The 20989-nt window shown below is 46.9% G+C and overlaps 1 protein-coding gene across 5 annotated transcripts in view; it reads right to left on the bottom strand.

The window, feature by feature from the left end:
- The window catches only part of SPIRE2 (spire type actin nucleation factor 2), a 60683-nt gene that overhangs the window by 31231 nt on the left and 8463 nt on the right, over nucleotides 1-20989 (bottom strand). For 4 of the 5 annotated variants that reach the window (XR_012641586.1, XM_074968924.1, XM_074968925.1 and 1 more), the window contains exon 1: nucleotides 15524-15929. The exons of the other annotated variant lie outside the window; for it this stretch is intronic. Coding sequence is in view for 3 of the 4 variants with exons in the window: in XM_074968924.1 (XP_074825025.1) it covers nucleotides 15524-15791 (268 nt within the window). In the remaining variant the exon portion in view is untranslated. Of the gene's footprint in view, nucleotides 1-15523; nucleotides 15930-20989 lie in introns of those variants that run through there. 5 annotated transcript variants of the gene reach the window in all.

The following is a 20989-nucleotide window of genomic DNA, read 5'->3' as shown; positions in this document are numbered from 1 at the left end:
AAAACCTGGATTTGTGCTGGAAATGGCCCAACTTGATTATCATACACATTGTAAGGAGAGTGATCACTTTAGATAAGCTATTACCAGCAGGAGAGTGAGGTGGGGGGAGGTATTTTTTCATGCCTTGTGTGTATAAAAAGATCTTCTACACTTTCCACAGTATGCATCCGATGAAGTGAGCTGTAGCTCATGAAAGCTCATGCTCAAATAAATTGCTTAGTCTCTAAGGTGCCACAAATACTCCTTTTCTTTCTCCTGTAGAATGTTCCCAAGAAGCTGCAGAATGTTCCCCAGAAGCTGGATTAAAGCATGGCCTCGGGAAAGACAGCTAATCTCCTCAAAGGCCCCACGTGGTGGTGAGGCTGCCAGCTCCTCTGGGAAGATGGTCTAATATTTTGTAACCCTCACAGCTAGGAAAAGGCATCATTTTAAGGTTGAGTTTGTTTAACTTCAACTTCCAGCCACTGGTTTTTGTTCTGCCTTGCAGCAGGGTAGAAAAGATCCTCCCCTGCCCACCCAACTCAGATCTCTTTTCCACGTTTCAGGGCACAGTGATAACATTACCTCTCATCCTTCTCTTCAACAAATGGAACAAACTGAGCTCCATAAGCCTCACACCACAAGGCTTGTTTTCCAGACCCGGGATCATTTTTGTGCCCCTCCTTTGAACTATCTCCAGGATTTCCACATCCCTTCTAAGGTGCGGACACCGGAACTGGACACGGTGTTCAAGTAGCCGTCTTACCAGCATTGTGTACAGAGGCAAGTTCACCTCCCTTCGTCTACTTGCTATTCCTCTTTTTATACATCCAAGGATCACATTAGCCCTTTTCGCCACAGCGTCGCACTGAGAGCACATATTGAGGTGATTACCTATGACGACCACTAAATGCTTCTCTGGTCACCACTTTCCAAGACACACCCTGTCGATATATCCTGCCTTCTTGGTTCTCAGACATAGTACCTTGCACTGGCTGTATTCAGGTGCATTTTGTTGGATTGTGATCATTTACCCAGGCAAATCAGATCACTCTACTCTCATTATCTACTACCACACTAATCTTTGTGTTGTCTGCAAACTTTACCAGAAGAGATTTTATATCCTCTTCTAGATCATTGATAAATATTTTAAATAGAGTTGGACTCAGAACCCATCTCTGGGGGCCCCCGTAAGTAATGGCCCCACTCATTGATATCTCCTCATTAACAACCACATTTTGAGGTCTGTCAGTGAGCCAGTTTTTAATCCATCTAACTTGTGCCCTGTTAATTCCATATGATGCAAGTTTTTTTTAATCAAGATGTTATGTTGTACTAAGTCCAATGCCGAAATCTAAGTATATTGTATCAATGTAGCTGCATTTATCAACCAGACCTGTAAACTTGTCAAAAAAAAGACAGCAGGCTTGTCTGACAAGAACTACCATCCACAAAACCACGCTTTCTGGCATTAATTGTATTTTTAGCCTCTAATTCTGTATTAGTAGAGTCTTGAATTAACGGTTCTCTAATTTTACTTAGGCTTGATATCAGGCTAACCCATTTATAACCCTAAGATCATCCCTTTTACCCTTTTCAATTATTGGCATTACATTAGTTGTCCTGCAACCCCTAGGAATTGCCCCAGCTAATTTACGAATTAACATTAGTGGTTCAGATAACTCCTCAGCTAGCTCTCTTAAGACTCTTGGGGATAAGTTATCTCACTTGTTGATTTGAAAACGTAAAGGTTTAGCAGATGCTGCCTCACATCCACCGTTGTTACAGATAGTGAACTATCCATTCCATGCACCTGCTTCATTCCTCGCTGCACAAGTAGAAGAAATGTCAGCTCGGGAGAAAGGTCTGTTTTCTATGTTCTTACAGGGCCTGGCACTATGAGATTGGAGACTGTAGGCCCTACCACAATATAGATGTTATATAAGTAATAAGGAATGCCCCCACCCCCCAAAAAATAATCTTAAAGTATCACACAGGAACCCATGAGATCACTCTCTAAGATGGCGGCTGTGACAAAATGGACAAAACAAAAATTATAGTGCTTTTATTTCATCTATGTGAATATTCATAGTTTCAGAAAATTATGGGGGGGTTAGCCAATTATTTAATGACAGTAAATGTGACTCAAAAAGTTAAAACTTTATAACCATTAAAACACAAAATGTCAAAATATACAAAGGAAATATTCTTAAATCAAACTCTAAATTCTTCAGCAGCATTCGTCTTACTTTGCCTACCTGGTAAATCTTGGTCATCATAGATGGAAACTTGTTTTGTCTATTGGTGTATGTGTATGGTGAAATCGATGTTTACTGACATTTACCAATAAAAATCTAATCCATCCAAGCCTACTCTCAAGCTTTTACAGAGGAAAAGTGTTAAATTGTTATAAACTTCCTCCAACACTGGCTATCATTGATTAAGTCATGGAAAACCAGGCAAGTACTAGTAGGCGGAAGAAAGCAAATGTGGTAAATGTCCTTTTCAAAGGGGTAAGAGCAGGAGGGGAAGGGGGTGCTCCTGGCAATGGCTAATAACTCTACCTACAGTCTTTAGTAAAGCAATGGAACAAATACCAAGCACCTAAAAGATGACAGCACCAGAAGTAATGAGCAGCTTGGATTTAAGAAGGACAAGTCATTCCAGACGAGCTTAACTGCCATTGCATATTTAAGGCCTGCTCTTGAATTCCTTCCACGCTGGATAAGGCTCTTGTGGCCCGCAGTACTGTAGTACCTTGAGAACATGTATAAAACATTGGTCACAGTCTCAGAAAACTTTACTTGAAACAGTTCATTTTAATTGTCTTGGAGATGGTGCACTGTCATGTGGATTGCGATGCGATGTGAGGTAATGTCAGGCCGGGCCACGGGCAGCCTGTGTGCACAGGTCAGTTACGGTCAGGAGAGAAGTAGAGGAGTTTGCGGGGGGGTGTCAGGATTCCAGGAAGTCAGGATCAAGAACCAAGCTGCAGACAGGAGGCAAGCAGCGGAGGCAAGGTTGAGCTAGGGTCAGGAGCCAGAGTCTGGGTTTCAGAACAAGCCAATATCCGGAGCAGAAGCAAGCAGCCACTATGCACCACTGCTCAGACAGCTCCCGGTGATGACTTCCTGGTTTATACACCAGCATGGGCCAATCAGTGGGCTGTGGGGGAGGGCACCACTCAGGCCTTGCCGGGCAGTACTTCCTGCAGTGTCTAGCTCCACAGGGTCCCCCAGTGGAAACCCGATGCAGAAGTGTCATCGCCTGACACCCCCATAGTCTCAGGTTCTGGTCCTGCAGGTTTTTACAGCAATGTACTGAGGCTGGAGGGCAAAGGGGGCAGAGAAGTTGGATGCAGCAGGGATCAGCCTTTTAGGTAAACAGCACATTTAATTAGCTGTGCAGATGACACTAAACTGGGAAGCACCACAAATACCAGGAAGAGCAGAGAAATAACCCCCAGGGACCAAGAGAGAGTAGAAACATGGGCAGAAAAGACAATGAGATTCAACCTGGGCAGTTGCAGCTCATACATTCGGGGAGGAATAACCCAGAACACAGATATTCCATGGGAGGCAGGTAGCTGGGAAGCAATAATGTGGGAAAAGATGCTAGGCTAATAATGGACAGCAAATTGGATGAACGCTTGGAGTGCAGTATGGCTGTGCTAGTTTATGCTAAAATCCCAATTCTCATTTGGCTTGCACATGTAGAGGTGTCATCTAAGAGCAGGGAAATCAAAAGCTAGAATTCTGGGTACGGTCCTCAGCAAGCCAATGGACAAGGCACTGAACCAGGAATCAGGAGGCCTGGGTTTTACTCCTGACCTGCAGAGCGATCTTGGGCAAGTCATTCACCCTCTCTGTCCCATCAGTGAAATGGGGATAATGAGGTGTGGCCGCCTTTGTGAGACGTGGTCCAAATACAAATATCCTGGGTTTCTAAACTCCAGAAAGTTACTGGCAAAGTGGCAGAAGTCTGGAGAGGAGCAACAAATGGTATGAGGGGGCTGGAGGGATTGATTTATTAGGAAAGATTAAAGGGATGAAATGTGTTTGGCTGGGCTAAATGAAGATTAGAGAGGAGAGGAGAAATATGATAAACCCCTATGTGCAGGTACCACAGAGGGAGAGGAGTTACTGAAGCACCCCAGTGGGTATAACTAGTGGTGATGGGGGGCCAATTAAAGGGAAAGTCAGACCAACTTCAGGGACATTGTTTAATTGTGAGGTTTATTAGCATGTGGAATCCTCTTCCCAAGGAAAGTGGGTCATTTACAATTAGACTGGCTAAAGCACTAATGAAAACACTAAAGGAACAATGCTGCACTGGCCCTGGGGGAGGATAAAGTGACCTAATAGGCCCTTTCCAGCTTCACTTTCTGTGATAGCCACAACTCCAAAGCCACATACTGGATCTGTGTTCACAAGGGAGCTCGGGCCATTAACATGCCATTTATTTAGTCAATAGCACACTGAGTGACTTCCAGACAAAGAGCTCATGCAACACCCGCAAGCAGGGCAGTAGTCAAAGTCTTGTACAGGGCTCCGAAAGAGCCAGCAGGCAGGAAGGGAGCTGCAGCACTGCAGTGTGGGACTGCAGTCCAGAACAGCGAGTGGACTCTGCAGAGCCCTGCAGATCTGCTCCAGGAGGGTTTCAACAGAAATGCCTGTTTTCTCAGGTGGGGTAAGATTTACCCCTGGGCACAGGCCCAGCACAAGGTCTGTGCCCCCATGGCCCTATGTGAGCACAGAGGATTTAAGTGGTGCAGGGCTTGGGCCAGCCCTCAGCCCGGGGGTGAATTTCACCCTTGGAGATCACCCACTGTCACTCAGTGAAAAAGGAGCCCCTGGCTCAGTGCAAGCCTTGGCAATCTGAGTGGGTGCTGGACACCTGGAGGGTCACAGCACCAGCCCTGAGAAGGAGTAACAGGCACCCAATGACAGCATGTGAATCCTTCCCTTTAGGAGGCTTCTCCCCTTCACACATTGTTTTATTCACTATTGTCTGTAAGAGCATATGGCTCCTGCCGAATCACTCACAGGTGGAGGGATGTGTTAGCACCATGTTACTGAAGGGACATTTACAAATGCTGGGCTGCACACGTACCAGTTTGAGTTTAGCAGATCTCAAGAGTTCTGTGCAGTGCTCGTCGATTTTTTATGGTAGGGTCTCTCATGAGCATTGGGCTGGACATGTTAGTTTGCTACTGGAGAGTCATTCACAAGTGGATGAAGCAGGCAGCTTGGTTTGCTCACGCGTACCACGCTACACAGAGAAGAGGAACAACTGTGCTTAAACATGGCATTGTAACCACTGTTCTAGCACAGCTCCCCTGACCACTGTGGACAGGACTTCAAGGCAGTGACTGAAGGGAACTGAGGGCATCACCACTGCAGCTACTCACACTTCAGACAATCAATACACTCAGGAATCAGAACAACATGATCTCAGCAGTAAAGCACACTGCCATTAAGAGAAAATGGAAAGCAGCTTGATAAAGCTCCTGTTTAAACAGCAAATGAGGGAAAAACAGGGGATCATAATATCACAGAACTGTAGGGCTGGAAGGGACCTTGAGAGGTCACCAAGTTCAGCTCCCCACACCAAGGCAGGACCAGATAACACTAGACCATCCCGGACAGGTGTTTATCTAACCTGTTCTTAAAAACCTCCAATGATGGGAATTTCACAGCCTCCTTTGGCAACCTATCCCAGTGCTTAATTGTCCTGTAGTGAGAAAGAGTTTCCTAATATCTAACCTTAAATCTCCCTTGCTGCAGATTAATACCATTACTTCTTGTCCTACCTTCATTAGATAGAGAGAACAATGGACTTTCCTCTTCGTAACAGCCCTTAACACTATTGAAGACTGTTAACAGGTCCCCCTCAGTCTTTTTTTCTCAAGACTAAACATGCCTGGTATTTTAACCCTTCCTCACGGGTCAGGTTTTCTAAACCTTTTATCATTTTTGTTGCTGTCTTCTGGACTCTCTCCAATTTGTCCACATCTTTCTCAAAGTGTGGCACACAAAACTGGACACAGTACCCCAGCTGAGGCCTCACCAGTGTCAAATACGCAGGACAATGACCTCCTGTGTCTTTCACACAACACTCCTGTTAATACACCCCAGAACAATATTAGCCTTTTTGGAACTGCATCACATTGTTGACTTATATTCAGTTTGTGATCCACTATAACCCCCAGATCCTTTTCAACAGTACGACCACTTAGCCAGTTATTCCCCATTTTGTAGTTGTGCATTTGTCCTTCCTAAGTGCAGTACTTTGCACACATCTTTAATGAATTTCATCTTGCTGATTTCAAACCAATTCTCCAATTTGTCACGGTGATTTTGAATTCTAATTCCACCCTCCAAAGTGCCTGCAATTCCTCCCAGCTTGATGTCATCCACAAATATTATAAGCATACTCTCCACTCCATTATCCAAGTTATCAGTGAAAGTATTGAACATTACCAGAGACAGGACAAACCTATGCAGGACCCCATTAGATATGTCCCCCCAATTTGACAGTGAACCATTGATAACCCTTCAGGTACGGTCTTTCAAACAGTTGTGCACTCACCATATAGTAATTGCATCTCGACCACATTTCCCTAGTTTCTTTATGAGAATGTCATGTAGGACTGTGTCATAAATCTTACTGACATAAAGATATATCATCTATAGCTTCCCCCATCCACGAGGCCAGTAATCCTGTCAAAGAAAAAAATTCATGATTTGTTCTTGACAAATCCATGCTGGCTATTATCCTCTAGGTGCTTACAAATTGATTGTTTAATAATTTGTTCCAGTATTATTCCAGGCATTGAAGTTAGGCTGACTGGTCTATAATTCCCTGGATCCTCTTTGTTCCCCTTTTTAAAGCTAGGTACTGGATTTGCCCTTCTCCAGTCCTCTGGGACCTCTCCTGTCCTCCATGAGTTCTCAAAGATAACTAATAATGGTTCCGAGATTGTTTCAGCTAGTTCCTTGAGTACCAGAGGGTGCATTTCTTCAGGCCCAGTTGACTTTAATACATCTAACTTATCTAACTATTCTTTAACCTGTTCTTTCCCTATTTTAGCTTGAGTTCCTTCCCCCTTTTTGTTAATATTAATTGCATTAAGTATCTGGTCACAATTTACCTTTTCAGGGAAGACTGAAGCAAAGTAGGCAGTAAACACCTCAGCCTTCTTGATGTCATCAGTTCTTAGCTCGCCTTCCCCGCTAAGCAGAGGACCTCCACCTTCCTTTCTCTTTCTCTTGCTTCTAATGAATTTATAGAATCTTTTCTTATTGCTTTTTATGTCCCTAGCTAAGTGTAGCTCATTTTGTCCCTACATGCTTGTGTGATTCCTTTGTGCTCCTACTAAACAACTTATCCATGTTTCTACTTTCTATAGGATCCTTTCTGATTTTAGGTCATTCAAGAGCTCCTGATGCAGCCATACTGGCCTCTTATTAATCTTCATGTCTTTCCCTTGCATTCAGATAGTTTGCGGAAGCACCTGGTACTGCCTCTCTGTGAAACTGCCAGCTCTCCTGAGTTCTTTTTCTCCCTTAGATTTTCTCCAATAGGACCTTACCTACCCAGTTCTTTGAGTTGGTTAAAGTGCGCTTTTTAGAAGTCCATTGTCCTTATTCTGCTGCTCTCATGCCTTCCTTTCCTTAAAATCATAAAATCTATCATTTCATAACCACTTTCACTCAAGTTGCCTTTCACCTTCAGATTCACTACCAATTCCTCCGTGTTAGTCAGAAACAAGCCTAAAATGGCGGTCGCCCTGGTTACATCCTACCCCTTCTGAAACAAAACCTTGTCCCCAGGACATTCCAAGAACTTATAGGATATTTTCTGTTTTGCCGTATTTCTTTTCCAACAGATGTCTGGGTAGCTGAAGTCCCCCATTCCGACCAGGTCTTGTGTTTTAGATAGTTCTGTTATTTGCTCTAGAAATGCCTCACCCACCTCCTCCTCTTCCTACCAGGACATCGCTCCTGGTTTTTTTCTTCTTTTATCCTCACCCAGAGGCTTTCAAGTACTCTGCCTCTCACCTCCTTCTGGACCTCTGAACAAGTGTATATATTCTTGATGTACTGTGCAACCCTCCTCCCTGCATGCCCTTCCTGAACAAGCTATACCCCTCCATACCAATATTCCAGGCAAGAGATTTATCCTCATCAAGTCTCTGTGAGGCCAATTAAGTCATAATTTAGCTTATGAACTAATACTTCCAGTTCTTCCTGTTTACTCCCCATACTCCTCACACTTGAGGACATGTGCAGTGGCCAGGACCGCGATGGAGCTCTCAGCTCTGGCTGGAACTCCAAGCCCGGAGCCCCTCCCACTGGCCAGGGGCCACAGTGGCAGAGCTCTGAGCCCAAAGCCCCGTCCCCATTCTGTCCCTTCCGCCCACGGCTCCGCCCCCATTCCATCCCGCTTCACCTCTTCCTCCAAGGCCCCGCCCCCCACTGCGGCCCTGAGACCGGAAAAGCTCTGTGTCCCCGCTGAAGTGGGAGCTCCTCCAGCCCCGGGGACACGGTGGGGGGAGATTCTTCTGGGGCCCCCAAATTGACCAGGGCCCCTGGGATAATCCGCCACTGCTCCCCCCCAGCAGCATAAGGTTTGGGCAGATTTAACCTTCCCATGCCTCTATTACACGCCAGCCATGTTTGAGGATGTGGAGTTTATTGTAAAATTGCCGTTTGTCAGAATCACTGAGAATAACTAAGCCCCTTCGTTTTCAGTTTAAACCAATTTGTACTGAAAAACTCCCAGGTTTTACAAAAAGTATTATTTGTTTTTTTCCAATTTTCACCCTACTTTTGTATCATTCAAATATATAAAAAATAACTTGTTTTATTAAGAAACTACAATACATTGCATGAGATATGTTAGTCTGTGTGTATATGCAAAGTTGCCTGTTGAAATAAGGCTATGTATTAGTCTAGAAAACACATCCAATAAACCAACTGTCACGCATGCAAATTCTGAAATGCGTGCACATCTGAACGTACTGATGAATCTCACACCCATCATGTACACATTTCAAGTTGTTAGCAGGTAATGGTTTAAAGAGCTGACACACTAAAATGGGAAGAAAACAAAAATCTGTATCAAAATATGTTTCAGAACACAAGGAAGTATTTGAAAGTTTAAAAAAAACAAAAACAAGAGAAAAGGACGAAGTTGAGTGTATGCGCTGCAAATGGTGTGACCCAATTATTCCATGTAAATATTTATAGTCTAATAGTTCTAAGTCTACAACAGTAAACTTTATTCAAATGAAAAGTTTTATTTGGGCATTAGAGATACAGTAAAAGCTGCATTATCTGGCTCTTTACCAATTGGAAAGCTCTAGAAACCGGCATTTCTGATATCCACTAAAAGTCTGGTTGGTGTGGGGCCAGCAGGCTCCCTACTTGGCTCTGCATGGCTCCCCGGAAGCGGAGACATGTCCCTGATGCTCCTAGGGGGAGGCATGGCGTGCACTGCGCCCGCTCCGCCCCGGGTGCTGGCTCTGCAGCTCCCACTGGCAAGGAACCACAGCCAATGGAAGCTGCATGGACAGCGCCTGCAGGCGGAGGCAGCATGCAGAGCTGCTTGGCCGTGCCTCCTCCTAGGAGCAGCAGGGACATGTCGCCACTTGCGGGGAGCCGCCCAAAGTGAGCACCGCCCAGATCCGGCACCCCGAAACCCCTCCCCCACCTCAACCCCTGCCCCGAGCCTCCTCCCAGAGCCCACACCATGCACCCCCTGCTATGCCCCAACCCAGAGCCCTGAGCCCCCCTCCCACACTCAAACTCCTTCCCTCCACTGGCAAGTATAACTCTTAGTTAACCAAAATTTTTGATTTACCGGCACCCCTCACTCCTCCAATATGCCAGATAACAAAGCTTTTACTGTATATTGTTTTCTTTACCTCAGAGGTGGCATTGTGTTTTGAGTTCTGTTTTAGTTCTGCAGCAAACCACATTGAATTCCATTCATCAAAGCATGAATCTACTGAATACTTTTTCCCATCCACCAAAATAAACCCCAATATTTACTCAGAAAAATTATTAATAGTTTTTTCCATCAATTTTCACCTGTTATTGTTGTTTTGGTAATAAACACCAATAAATTCCTGGGGAAAATTAAATAAAAACCAAAAATGAAGGGCCCTAAGGATAACAGAGAGAGAGAGAGAGAGAGAGAGAGAGAGAGATGTTCCAAGAAAGGCTGGTTACAGCAACAGCAGCAAAGTCCATCATTCCTTTAAGGACTCCCAGAGTGTTTTCAGAAATCTACAACAGCTGAAAAGAATTTAAACCTTCTCCCAGCCCCTCCAAAAACAAGAGGGCCCAAAGGCTGCCTTCACAAAGAATCCCAAGTGTCATCAATACCAGCACTGCTTGGACCAGACAAATCTCAGCACAGGGATGGAAAACGCAAATGGAGAATTACTATACTGTGGTTCCACTGAGTACCTCAACGAAATGCCAATGGATTTAGGAGGAGCAGGCCCAAAGTTGTGCGTGAGACTGGAGATCATGTGTGTTGTGTTAAGAGGGGTGCTGGGGTCTTTGTCTCAGGGCTTGTCTACACTACCGCACGGGGTCGATCTAAGATACGCAACTTCAGTTACATGAATAGCGTAGCTGAAGTCGAGATACTTAGATCTACTTACCATGATGTCTTCACTGCGGTAAGTCGACAGCTGACGCTCTCCCGTCGACTCTGCTTGCGCTCCTCGTTCTGGTGGAATACCGGAGTTGACGGGAGAGCACTCAGCAGTTGATTTATCGCATCTAGACCCCCGCTGGATCGATCGCTGCCTGCCGATCCGGTGAGTAGTGTAGACAAGCCCTCAGACGAGATACAAAAAGAACTTAATAACCTCCAACAGCTCAGCTTTATGGGTGCTCCATGAGGCCACGGCCTGCCTTCCATATATACCCACAGTGAAGCCAAAGTTACTTTTTGCAGACCACCTGCAAAACATACTACTGGTGCCCTGACATAAAGCTGCTGCTGTGAGCAGAACAAGCTAAGCAGCAGTCCAGGGCCTGGTTTCTATAACTCCTGCATAGGCCCAATGAATTCAGTAAACTTGCCACCGTAACACCTTTTTGCATGTAGTATAGATCCTCTTATACCAGGGTCTAAAAGCACTTTTACAAGCATTAATTTAACCGTCACAGCCCTGCTAAGAGAGAAATAAGTGGGTTTTGCAGATGGGGAAACTGAGGCACAGACCAGTTCAGTGACTTTCCCAGTATCACACCATGAGTCAGTGGCAAAGCCAGAGCAGAAGAGCCCAGGAATCTGGGCTCCCATTGCTGTGCAGTAAACTTGTCTCTCTCACCAACAGAAGTTGGATCCAATAAAAGATACTATCTCACCCACCTTGGCTAGCTAATATCCTGGGAGCAGCCCAGCTACACTTACACACTGCATGATCAAAATGAATGTCACTTTTAGGACAGTTCCCTTCTCTCTCTTGTTCTGTCTTTGGCTGGCGTTCCCTGCAATCTAAACTTTCTCTCCAAACTGGCCCTGCTGCAATTCTCAGCTAGACACTCGCTAGAACTATCAGACAGTTCTGAGTAATGTCTTGGTGCTCAGTTGCACCCCTCCTCTCCTCTGGCTGCATTTACAAGCAGCATCCAGTCCTCTCCCAGAAGGATGATAACAAAGGATAAGGCCTTAAAGGAGTTTAAAGCAAGGGGAAATGGGGGATACTCAGAACTCCAACAAGATTCCCCTGCCCACCAAGAGGAATGCCTCCTGCCCCTACAAACACCAAACCAGCATCTTAAGCCATGTACAACTTTGAACTAACATTCAATACTAGTTATTTAGAGAAGCCAGGGCTCGTAGCCTCAGAGGTGACACTTACAGGTCTTTCTAGGGAAGGAAGCCAGTCCCCTAGAACTCTTTCTGGTCTGGGAAAATGATACTTTGCTCTTACCAGACAGAGATGCTCTTCAGCAGGGGCCAGATACAGGCAGAACACTGACAAGCAGGAGCCAACCTTGGTAAGGTGTTAACGTAGAAACAAACTGACAGCGTGTGGGCACGTTTAGGAGGTTATCAACAGTTCTACTGCAGCGCCATGTTGAATTGTTGCATCCAGAGGAGTCTGGGATATGCTAAATCCTGAAGCCAGATTGCACCAGAGGGGATTTTGTGCACATCAAAACATGTAACAGCTCAATGGGCAGGGGCTACATTGGGACCCAGCTGCGGTACAGCTGCGCTTCACAAGTTCATTGTTTACAGTGTGGGGAGAGGGTGTCTGGGAGGCCACACAGAGTGAGGAAACCTTGTCATAACTGCTCCCCTCACCCTATCTCACAGGTGTAGAAATCCTCCTGCTTCCCCTATGGCACTATCATACCAATAGAACAAGACAACCTCTGGGACCATATGACCAGTGCTGCTCATTCCCAATCAAGAAACCAAAAGGGGCAAAACTGCTCCCCTTAGTCTCAGGACTCCGCAAATCCATATTCCTACCAGGACCAAGAGACTCCCTCCTAAAGCAACTCTACTTAGTCAACACTCTGCTAGGAAATGAACACAGAAAGCCCAACAATGCTCCAGGCTTATATCACTGCTCCTAACAATTTAAGTGCATTTTGTATTAAACACCCAAGGAGGCAACTTGTCATTTCCATTTCTGACACCCTGAAAGCTGCCCAGAGTGGCACTTATCAAGAGAATTACAGAAGTTTGGCTGGGGAACAGGCAATAAAGATTGTAATAATAAGCAAACAAGAAAGCACTTCCAGCATGCAAACTATACATGAAAACACACATGGCAGGCCCTGCAGACCCATGCCTGAACTGCACTGTGTTGAGAGGGAGGCTGCAAACTGAACTCACAAGCTATCACCACCCATGCAAAAGACATGTTAAAAATTGAGGCTTTTCTGCAGGAGTGGAGATGCTTCTACATATAATATGGCACAGCAATACTGTTCCTTCAGAGACCATTAAAATGATGCAATTCTTGGCCTCCTTCCCACTGAAGAGATCAGCATTGCCTGTGGACAAAACTGGCTGTAGAGTTATAATGAGTTAATGAACAAAGACTAAACTCAGATCACTCAGTATTTTCAGTATTGTGTTGAAAAGTGGCTTCCTTTTGTATCCGGGCACATATTTATTTAAATTGTGCATGTCCCGGAACAGGATCAGCCAGTTTTTGGAGGTTATGTGAAAAGTTTTCAGTCAACATTATCAGAGTAACAACCCAGCCTCCTTCTTGTTCAGCTCAGCAGTAAAAGCACATATCTGGGGATGGCAAGCTGAGTTTATGTTGTGTCAGAGGCAAAGAGCAGCATAGTAATAACACACATTTTTATAATGCACATTAATGTTTTTTAATTGTTTGTTTATCCTATTTATCCCCCGAAGCGTCAGGAGGAGGAAGAACTCACAAGTGGCATAGGCATGATAATTGGAATTGCTCAGCTAAATGCCACTGAATCACCCTGGTAATAAGTAGCTGAAGAGCGTGCAAGGGTCAGCATCTGACAGGACAGGTGTGGTTGTTTGGAGACAGTCAGGTGTAGTGAGGCTGAGGGCCAAGTGCCTCAAGAATTCCAGGAGTGAGGCTATGTCACAGCCAGAACAGGCTGCAAGAGGCTTGCTTTTTAACCATAAACCATCTGATTTCTCCCTCACATAGCTTGAGAGTGCTGGGTGGCCTTGGACATGGCATTTAGGGGCTGATAATGTGAAGTGCTGAGCGTCTCTGCTCTGCACCCGCTCCAACAGTGATTCAGTGCCTCACAGGATCTGACCCTTTACCTCTCTCTGTCTGCTTCCCCCTCTGTAAAACTGGGTTAATACTTTCCTACCCAACAGAACTGAGGCAAAAAGTAATACATTCATGTCTGTACAGAGCTCTGAAGATGAAAAGTGCTGTACAAGTATTATTACCATGATCATTATTATTACAGGCCTACTAGTCTGTTGGCCTGGCCTGGCCCTTCTTGACAGTGGATGGAGAAAGAATACACGGGAGGACGAAGATGACCAGTGACTGTGATCAAGAGTCTAACTGATCTGCACTCCCAGACATTTATTATTATCCAGATGTTGAATTTGAACATTTCTATATCTTGACACCCCAAACAATGCACTTGTCATGTGTCCAACACTTCAATATCTTACTGAGGAGCTTCACAGTAATCGTGTGTCTGTCTTCTCCATGCAGTGTGATATTTCTTTAATATTAAGGCTGAGAGAGACCCAGGGAAGCATGGTGATTCAGATAAAGCATCATAGCCTCAGATGCCACAGGCTCTGGTATATTTCCTTAATATTGCCATTTTCTGCCTAGATACTACAGGGCATGGTCCATTTCCATTATTAATTATATTTATTATTTCACACTTAGACATGAATTCATTTGGTTTTCTTCCTTTCTGTCCCAATCTTAACTTTCCCGTAACGTGGTTTTTAACCCAAAGAGCTAGAAAGAGCTAGAGAGTCTGAAGAGCAAAATACTTATAAGTCTCTGGGTTACACGTGATATAAACTTTCCAGGACCTGGCCTGTTTATGCACAGGCATGTTTTCTAGGGCCAAATAACTTTGGGGTTTGTTCATTCTGACCGTTTAAAAAAAGTGCCCAAACAGATTCTCCCCAAATGTCCTCTCTCTCACACCCTCCCCACACTTCCCATCATCAGAGTGGTGGGTTTCAACTCAGTTAATTTTTTAAGTATTATAACGCCTGAAGAATAAGGGGGTTTCAAATGGAAAAGCCTGCCACAATGGGACAATGTCAATCACAGCATCTCAATGGTGCAAGGTCATGTGTATACATTGCAATAGGAATTTATAGGGAAGTCTGTTCCATCCACCTGACTCACAACCCTTTGCATGCGGGGTGCCTGCAAACATCTCTAAGGTCTCCCACCACCTGGGCTGCTGTATGTTAGATGTATTGTACAGAGAGCTGTTGGCTTATCACAACTCTCAATTACAAATACACCTATTGACACGCTGTCTGTAATTCAGAGGCTGCCTCCAATGTCCAAGGGGAAGTGTTCGCACACCACAGGCGCTGTGTAGCCGGGGGCCTCTCCTCCCCAAGGCTGCGACAGGCGGCTAGCTGAGCTGCAGGGCTGTAAACAGGCAGGAATTCACCGCACCCCTCCGCCGCCGACCCCAGGAGAAGCAGCTGCCCAGATGTGTGTGTGTGTGGGGGGGGGCGCAGACATTCGGGTGCACCCTGCAAACGAGGTGGCAGGAGCCTGGGGTGCAGACTGACCCCCACCCCTAGGGTCTCTGCAGGGAGCGCCCCTCACAGCCAGGCCTGGCTCGGACTTTCCCTCCGGATGGCCCTGGAAAATTCGGCTCCGGAGGCTGCGATCAGAGGGCTGCAGAGCCGGCCCCAGACCCGCAGCCTCTGCAATATGGGGAGCGGGCCCCAGGCCCCGAGATTACCCTCAGCAGCCCCCCCCCCCACTCCCCTCTGCACTGGGGGGTGGAGGGAGTCCTGCGCCCCCCGCCAGCCCGCCCCGGGTGGCACTCACCGGCCGAGCCCTGCTCCCCCCGGGCGGTCACCGTCCCGTCCTTGTGCAGCAGGATGCCCGCCGTGCCCTGGATCCGGCCCGCCGGCCCCCAGCGCCCCTCCGCGCCCGCCAGCCCCCGGCAGCACTGGTAGCACACGGCCCACGCCTGCTCCTCGTTGATGGGCTGCTCGTAGGACTTCAGCACCTCCTCCAAGGACAGCTCCCAGGGGTCCGCGCCCCCCGCCCTCTCCTGGGGGGCTGGGCCGCCGCGGCTGCCGGCCTGGGCCATGGCTGCCCCATTATCTGCTCTGGCACGCCGGGCTGGTTTCCATAACAGCAGCGCTGGGCAGCCGGAGCAGGAGGAGGAGGGCTGAGCCCAGCTCGCCTCTGCTTTGTCATCCCTGCAGCCCAGCCCTAAAACCAGCCGGCCCCGCGTGCAAACAAGGCAGCAGCCTATGGACGCCCCAGGGAGAGGGCGGAGGGCGCTCTGCCCGGGAGACGCGGCCTCCCGCCGGCTCGGTGCACTCACGGGCGGCGCCCGGGGTGGAGACCAGAAGGGGGCAGAGAGGGAGCGGCCCGGGGGAGGCCGGAGTTCAGCCAGAGGCACGTGCGGAGCCCGGGGCATGGGCATTAGCCTGGCAAAGCAGCCAGGCGTTCCTTCGCCCCAGGGGAAAAGGCAGCAGGTCGCAGGGGAGAAAGCAGCAAGTCAAAGAGGCATGTGCCAAGCCCAGTGCCAGGCCTTTCCCAACGCCCGAGCCAGCCCCTGGAGAGCACCCCCTTGCCCAGGGCCCAGAGTTCTTCTCCTGCTCACACATGTACCACCCACAGGGCAGCAGTTCCCCCAGGCACACCCGCCTGAGCTGGGCCGCAGAGCCACTACCCTCTCCCTACTCTTCTGCCAAGAGACCAGCTAAGTCACCCACCTGCACAGTGTATTTTTCTTTAAGAACCTCTTCACTCCTGCCTGCCCCCCACGAGCCTTCCTTGGCTCCCACAAGCCCCATCTTTCGGCCTCCTTTTGCCCTCCCTCCCATCCTGATAACTCACACATTGGGGTTACCTTGGCTACATCTACACTGCAATTAAAAACCCACTGGGGGGACAGCCCGAATCCGAAGGTCTACATCACAGTGAACAGCCTCTTAGCCCGAGCCTCGCGAGCTCGAGGCAGCTGGCACAGGCCAGCCATGGGTGTCTAATTGCAGTGTAGACATACCCCTAAGACTAGTTTGTAAATTCCTCAGGGCAGGGGCTGTCTCTTTTATGCTGGGCAGCTCCTCAGGCACTTTTGGGCACTGTTAAAACAAATGAAACAATAATAATATAGGAGTGGCCTGCCCAAGGGCAGCAATTTAATCCCACCCTAGTTAATCCTTTAAAGTATCCATAGACAGGCCTGACATTCCTTGCAAAATCAAGACTATAGTCTCTACTACCTGCAGTAATTGTCCAAAGCACAGAGCAACAGGACTCGAGCATTCAGGGCCAGGAAGTGCAGCAGCGGCCCAACCCCATATGCAGTTGGAATTGCAGGGGGAGCCTGGGAAGGCACGGTATAAATCCCAAACTGGAATTTGGCTAGGGCTTACTTTTAAGAGCACTGTAGGTTCTTCAGTGATCACAGCTCAGGACCTCTGTTTTGCTTTTCATCTGAAAGATAGCACCTTGATTTGCATAATCCCCTCTCCCCACAACCCTATACTGGGACATTGTTTTTTTAACTGGTGCAGAGAAACTACTGAGTCACTAGCCCCACTTCCTGCAGTACAGCACCCTCTACCAAGAGATTAGGGGTAATGATTCAGTACTGACTTGCAGAGAAGCACCAACACTTCTTGTAGCTCTGGATTTACCCTGGAGTTCTCTCATCCAGGTAATGCCAAGGTTCAACCCTGCTTCTCTTAAGAGATCTGACGCGGCCACAGCCCAAGATGGTTTGGTTGCAGAACACCAAATTCATGCAATGATTAAGCTTCTACCATAATTTACTATTTTAAATTTCTTGTAATGGAGATGCCTACCGAACACTTTGCATCATGGGTACCAGTGTTATTGAGGGGACCTAGTTCCTACCCTCAGCTAGAGGGACACTGCTGTGACATAGGGCCCAGCACAGGAAATAAGGACTAGCAAACTGATGCTGGCAATGCTTGTGAGGTGTGCATGATCTTTGATGGGAATAGCCTATACTTCACCTGCCCTTGGTGCATTGAATCAGCATTGTTGATTGTGCAATCCCTTCTTCAGTGAAGAGAAGATGCTTCTGGAAACGCTAGTCCAGAAAGACCAGGAAGAACAGCAGAACCTTCAAAGAAGGGTCCGGTAGACTGGGTGAAACAAAGACCTTACAGCTACGAGACATCCATTTGTAAAGTGGAAAGAGAACGCAATCCCATGTCAGAACTACTAACCCATGTAGATAAACTAGCTACTGATCCTGCATGCAGGCCAAGATTTCTAATGAATGAATGATGATGGAGCAGGTACACAAATACTTGTCCTCTCCATTGCAAGGGACCTGAATATTGACTAGAGATGGTCTGGGGATATCAGCAACAAATAATTTTGGATAGTGTTTATAGCACAGAAACATCATTTTTGTTTTGGGGAAGGAGGAGAATAGAGCAAAGTAGGAGAGAGGCTCCTGTCTGAGGAATCTTGCTGTCCACGCAAACTTCATAACACTGGAATTCAGAAATGAGAAGAATATGGGATTATCCATAGATTCAATTTATCTGTGGGATTATTCAAATGTAAACACTAGCAATCAGGGCCTGAGGCATATTGTGGGCAGCCCAGGGAGAAACAAGAGCCATTAATCCCATCTGATTATTAACTGCCCCCAAAGAATGCCTTGGATCAACGTCATTATTGCCATTACAAGCCCTTTAGTTTATTTCCCTCTCCCCAGCACCAGCTAGTGCTTTTCCTCTCTGGTCTTTTTTCTGGTAACTGAATCCCTTTGTGGTTCTCCAACATGCTGCTGATGTATTACGCTGTTCTAAAGAATGAATAAATGCCCAGCACAGCAGCTAAATCAAATTTGGCTTTGTGGGTGTGGGGAACAGAACATTTGTCACCATGTTTACATTCAAAATATCCACCCAAAGCTTCTGTGCTCAGTGGGGACTCTTTGTCCCCAAAGAAACAAAAGCAAACATCACTTTACACTTCTGCCACACCCTTGCCACTGAGCGTATTAGTATTGTCTATTCTTTCCACAGGGCCATAAATGGGCACGGGGCTTTACAGACAAAAGACAACAGGGTCAAATTCTGCTCTCGTTTACACCAGTTTGCATCCCGAGTATAATGGAGTTAATCTGGACACTAATGTAAGTGGAAAGAGAACGTGACTCAATGTTTCTGCCCCAAAGTTTACAACTTAAATTACAATCAGAAGAAAAGTAACAAGGAATCGTGACAAACGCTGCAGTGGGGTAGGGAGAAGGGCACATGAGGGCTACAGCAACAGAATCATGCATGTTATCAGGCTAGTGAAGCACATATGATGAGGGTTATAGGCTTCCCCCCCACACACCTCCCTCTCTTACCTTGAGGTGAAGATTCAGGTTTCATAACCTTAAAGAAGGAGTGAGTTTAAAAAGAGAATCAAAGAAGAAAAGGAAACTGTGATACCGCCATGATTTTGTCCAGCATACAGCTGCTCTCTCTCAGGTACTTATATGGCCCCTATTCCTGTGATATCCAAGCACCTCACAACCTTTAGTGTATTTAGCCTCGCAGCATCCCAGCGATATTGGGACGATATTTACCTCCATTTTACAGATGGAAACCAAGACTCAGAGAGGCTAAGTGACCTGCCCAAGGTCACACAGGAAGTCTATGGCAGAGCAGGCAGTTGAACGCTGGTCTCCCAAGTCTTAGGCAAGTTCCCTTCCACTGGACCATCCAATTCCAATCACTCTCTGGGGTGATATTTAAAGAACAAGAAATAACTTTAGATCAGCTACCTGCTACATGCAAGAATGAACTCCATATTTACTGCACCAGAGAGAGCCAGTGTGAACCCAAATGCCTGCTTACCCATTACTGCACTGCTCTGACTGCCCAAAGATGGTTGGATGGCTCTGCAGGTCTTTGGTTCCAATGAGTCTGTTAAACTCAGTGGACCAAATTCAGCCCTAGTGTAGTGGGGAGCAATTCCATCTTGAGCTGCACCTGCTTACAACAGGACTTGATTTGGCCCAGTGAATGGAGGATTAATTGGGCATACTGGTCACTCAGCAGGATGGCTGCCAGAGGCTCCTCAGGACCAAAATGTAAAATGATACAGGGCAGCACAGGGATCTGTACAAGCAACATTTTGTAGGAAGAGTTTCCATTTTGCCAGTTTCCCCCAGAGCTGGTGCCTTCCGTACAGAATATAGTTCAGCCTTTTCCTTCTTCCCTCCCTCTGTTGTTTTCTAGAGGTGGGGCTGAGTTTAGATCTGTGATTTTGGTCATTATAATAATTGTTAATTACTTTATAGTACCTGGAAGCCTGCTAGTTGCTTCTAAGAAAAGATCCCTACTCTGAAGAGCTTGCAATCTTATTGCTGGACTGGAGTGATTAGAGACAATAAAGCATGCACCTAGGTGAAAGAGGAAGGTGTGTAAGGGTATGTCTACATTATGAAATTAGGTAGAATTTATAGAATGCCTGATGGGGCAAAAACATTGTCGCAGGTGGTTTGGGGTACATGTCGTCATCGCCCCTCCCTCCGTGAAAGCAATGGCAGACAATCGTTTCGTACCTTTTTTCCGTGCGGACGCCATACTGCTGTCAGCAGGTGGTGCAGTAGGACTGCTAACCATCGTCATCGAACCACCGCTTCCACTGCAACTCTGCTCTCCTGCTCTTGTCTCAATAACGAATTTCTCCATGTTAGCTGTCATGGGCTTCTACTTCCGCTGCAACTCTGCTCTCCTGCTCGCATGAATCCACCTCGCAGGTCCTCTCGTCATTCTCTATAAACATCTATTCTCGTGACATCCGTCATCAGCCACCGCTTCTGCTGCAACTCTGCTCTCCTGCAGACGCCACACCACGGCAAGCCTGCTCAGATCACCGCAGCAGTTATGAGCATTGTAAACACCTCACCCATTATCCTGAAGTATGTTCAGAACCAGAACCTGCAAAAGCAGGCGAGGAGGCGAAGGCAGCGCAGTGATGAGAGTGATGAGGACATGGACACAGACTTCTCTCAAAGTATGGGCCCTGGATATTTGGACATCCTGGTGGCAATGGGGCAGGCTCATGCTGTGGAACACCAATTCTGGGCTCGGGAAACAAGCACAGACTGGTGGGACCACATAGTGTTGCAGGTCTGAGATGATTCCCAGTGGCTGCGAAACTTTCGCATGCATAAGGGCACTTTCATGGAACTTTGTGACTTGCTTTTCCCTACCCTGAAGCGCAGGAATACCAAGATGAGAGCAGCCCTCACAGTTCACAAATGAGTGGTGATAGCCCTCTGGAAGCTTG

The sequence above is a fragment of the Natator depressus genome, chromosome 12, assembly GCF_965152275.1.
Source record: "Natator depressus isolate rNatDep1 chromosome 12, rNatDep2.hap1, whole genome shotgun sequence".
NCBI classification, from domain to species: Eukaryota; Metazoa; Chordata; order Testudines; family Cheloniidae; genus Natator; species Natator depressus.
Note: the sequence above shows the minus strand (reverse complement) of the source record. Positions and strands in the feature narration are given on the sequence as shown.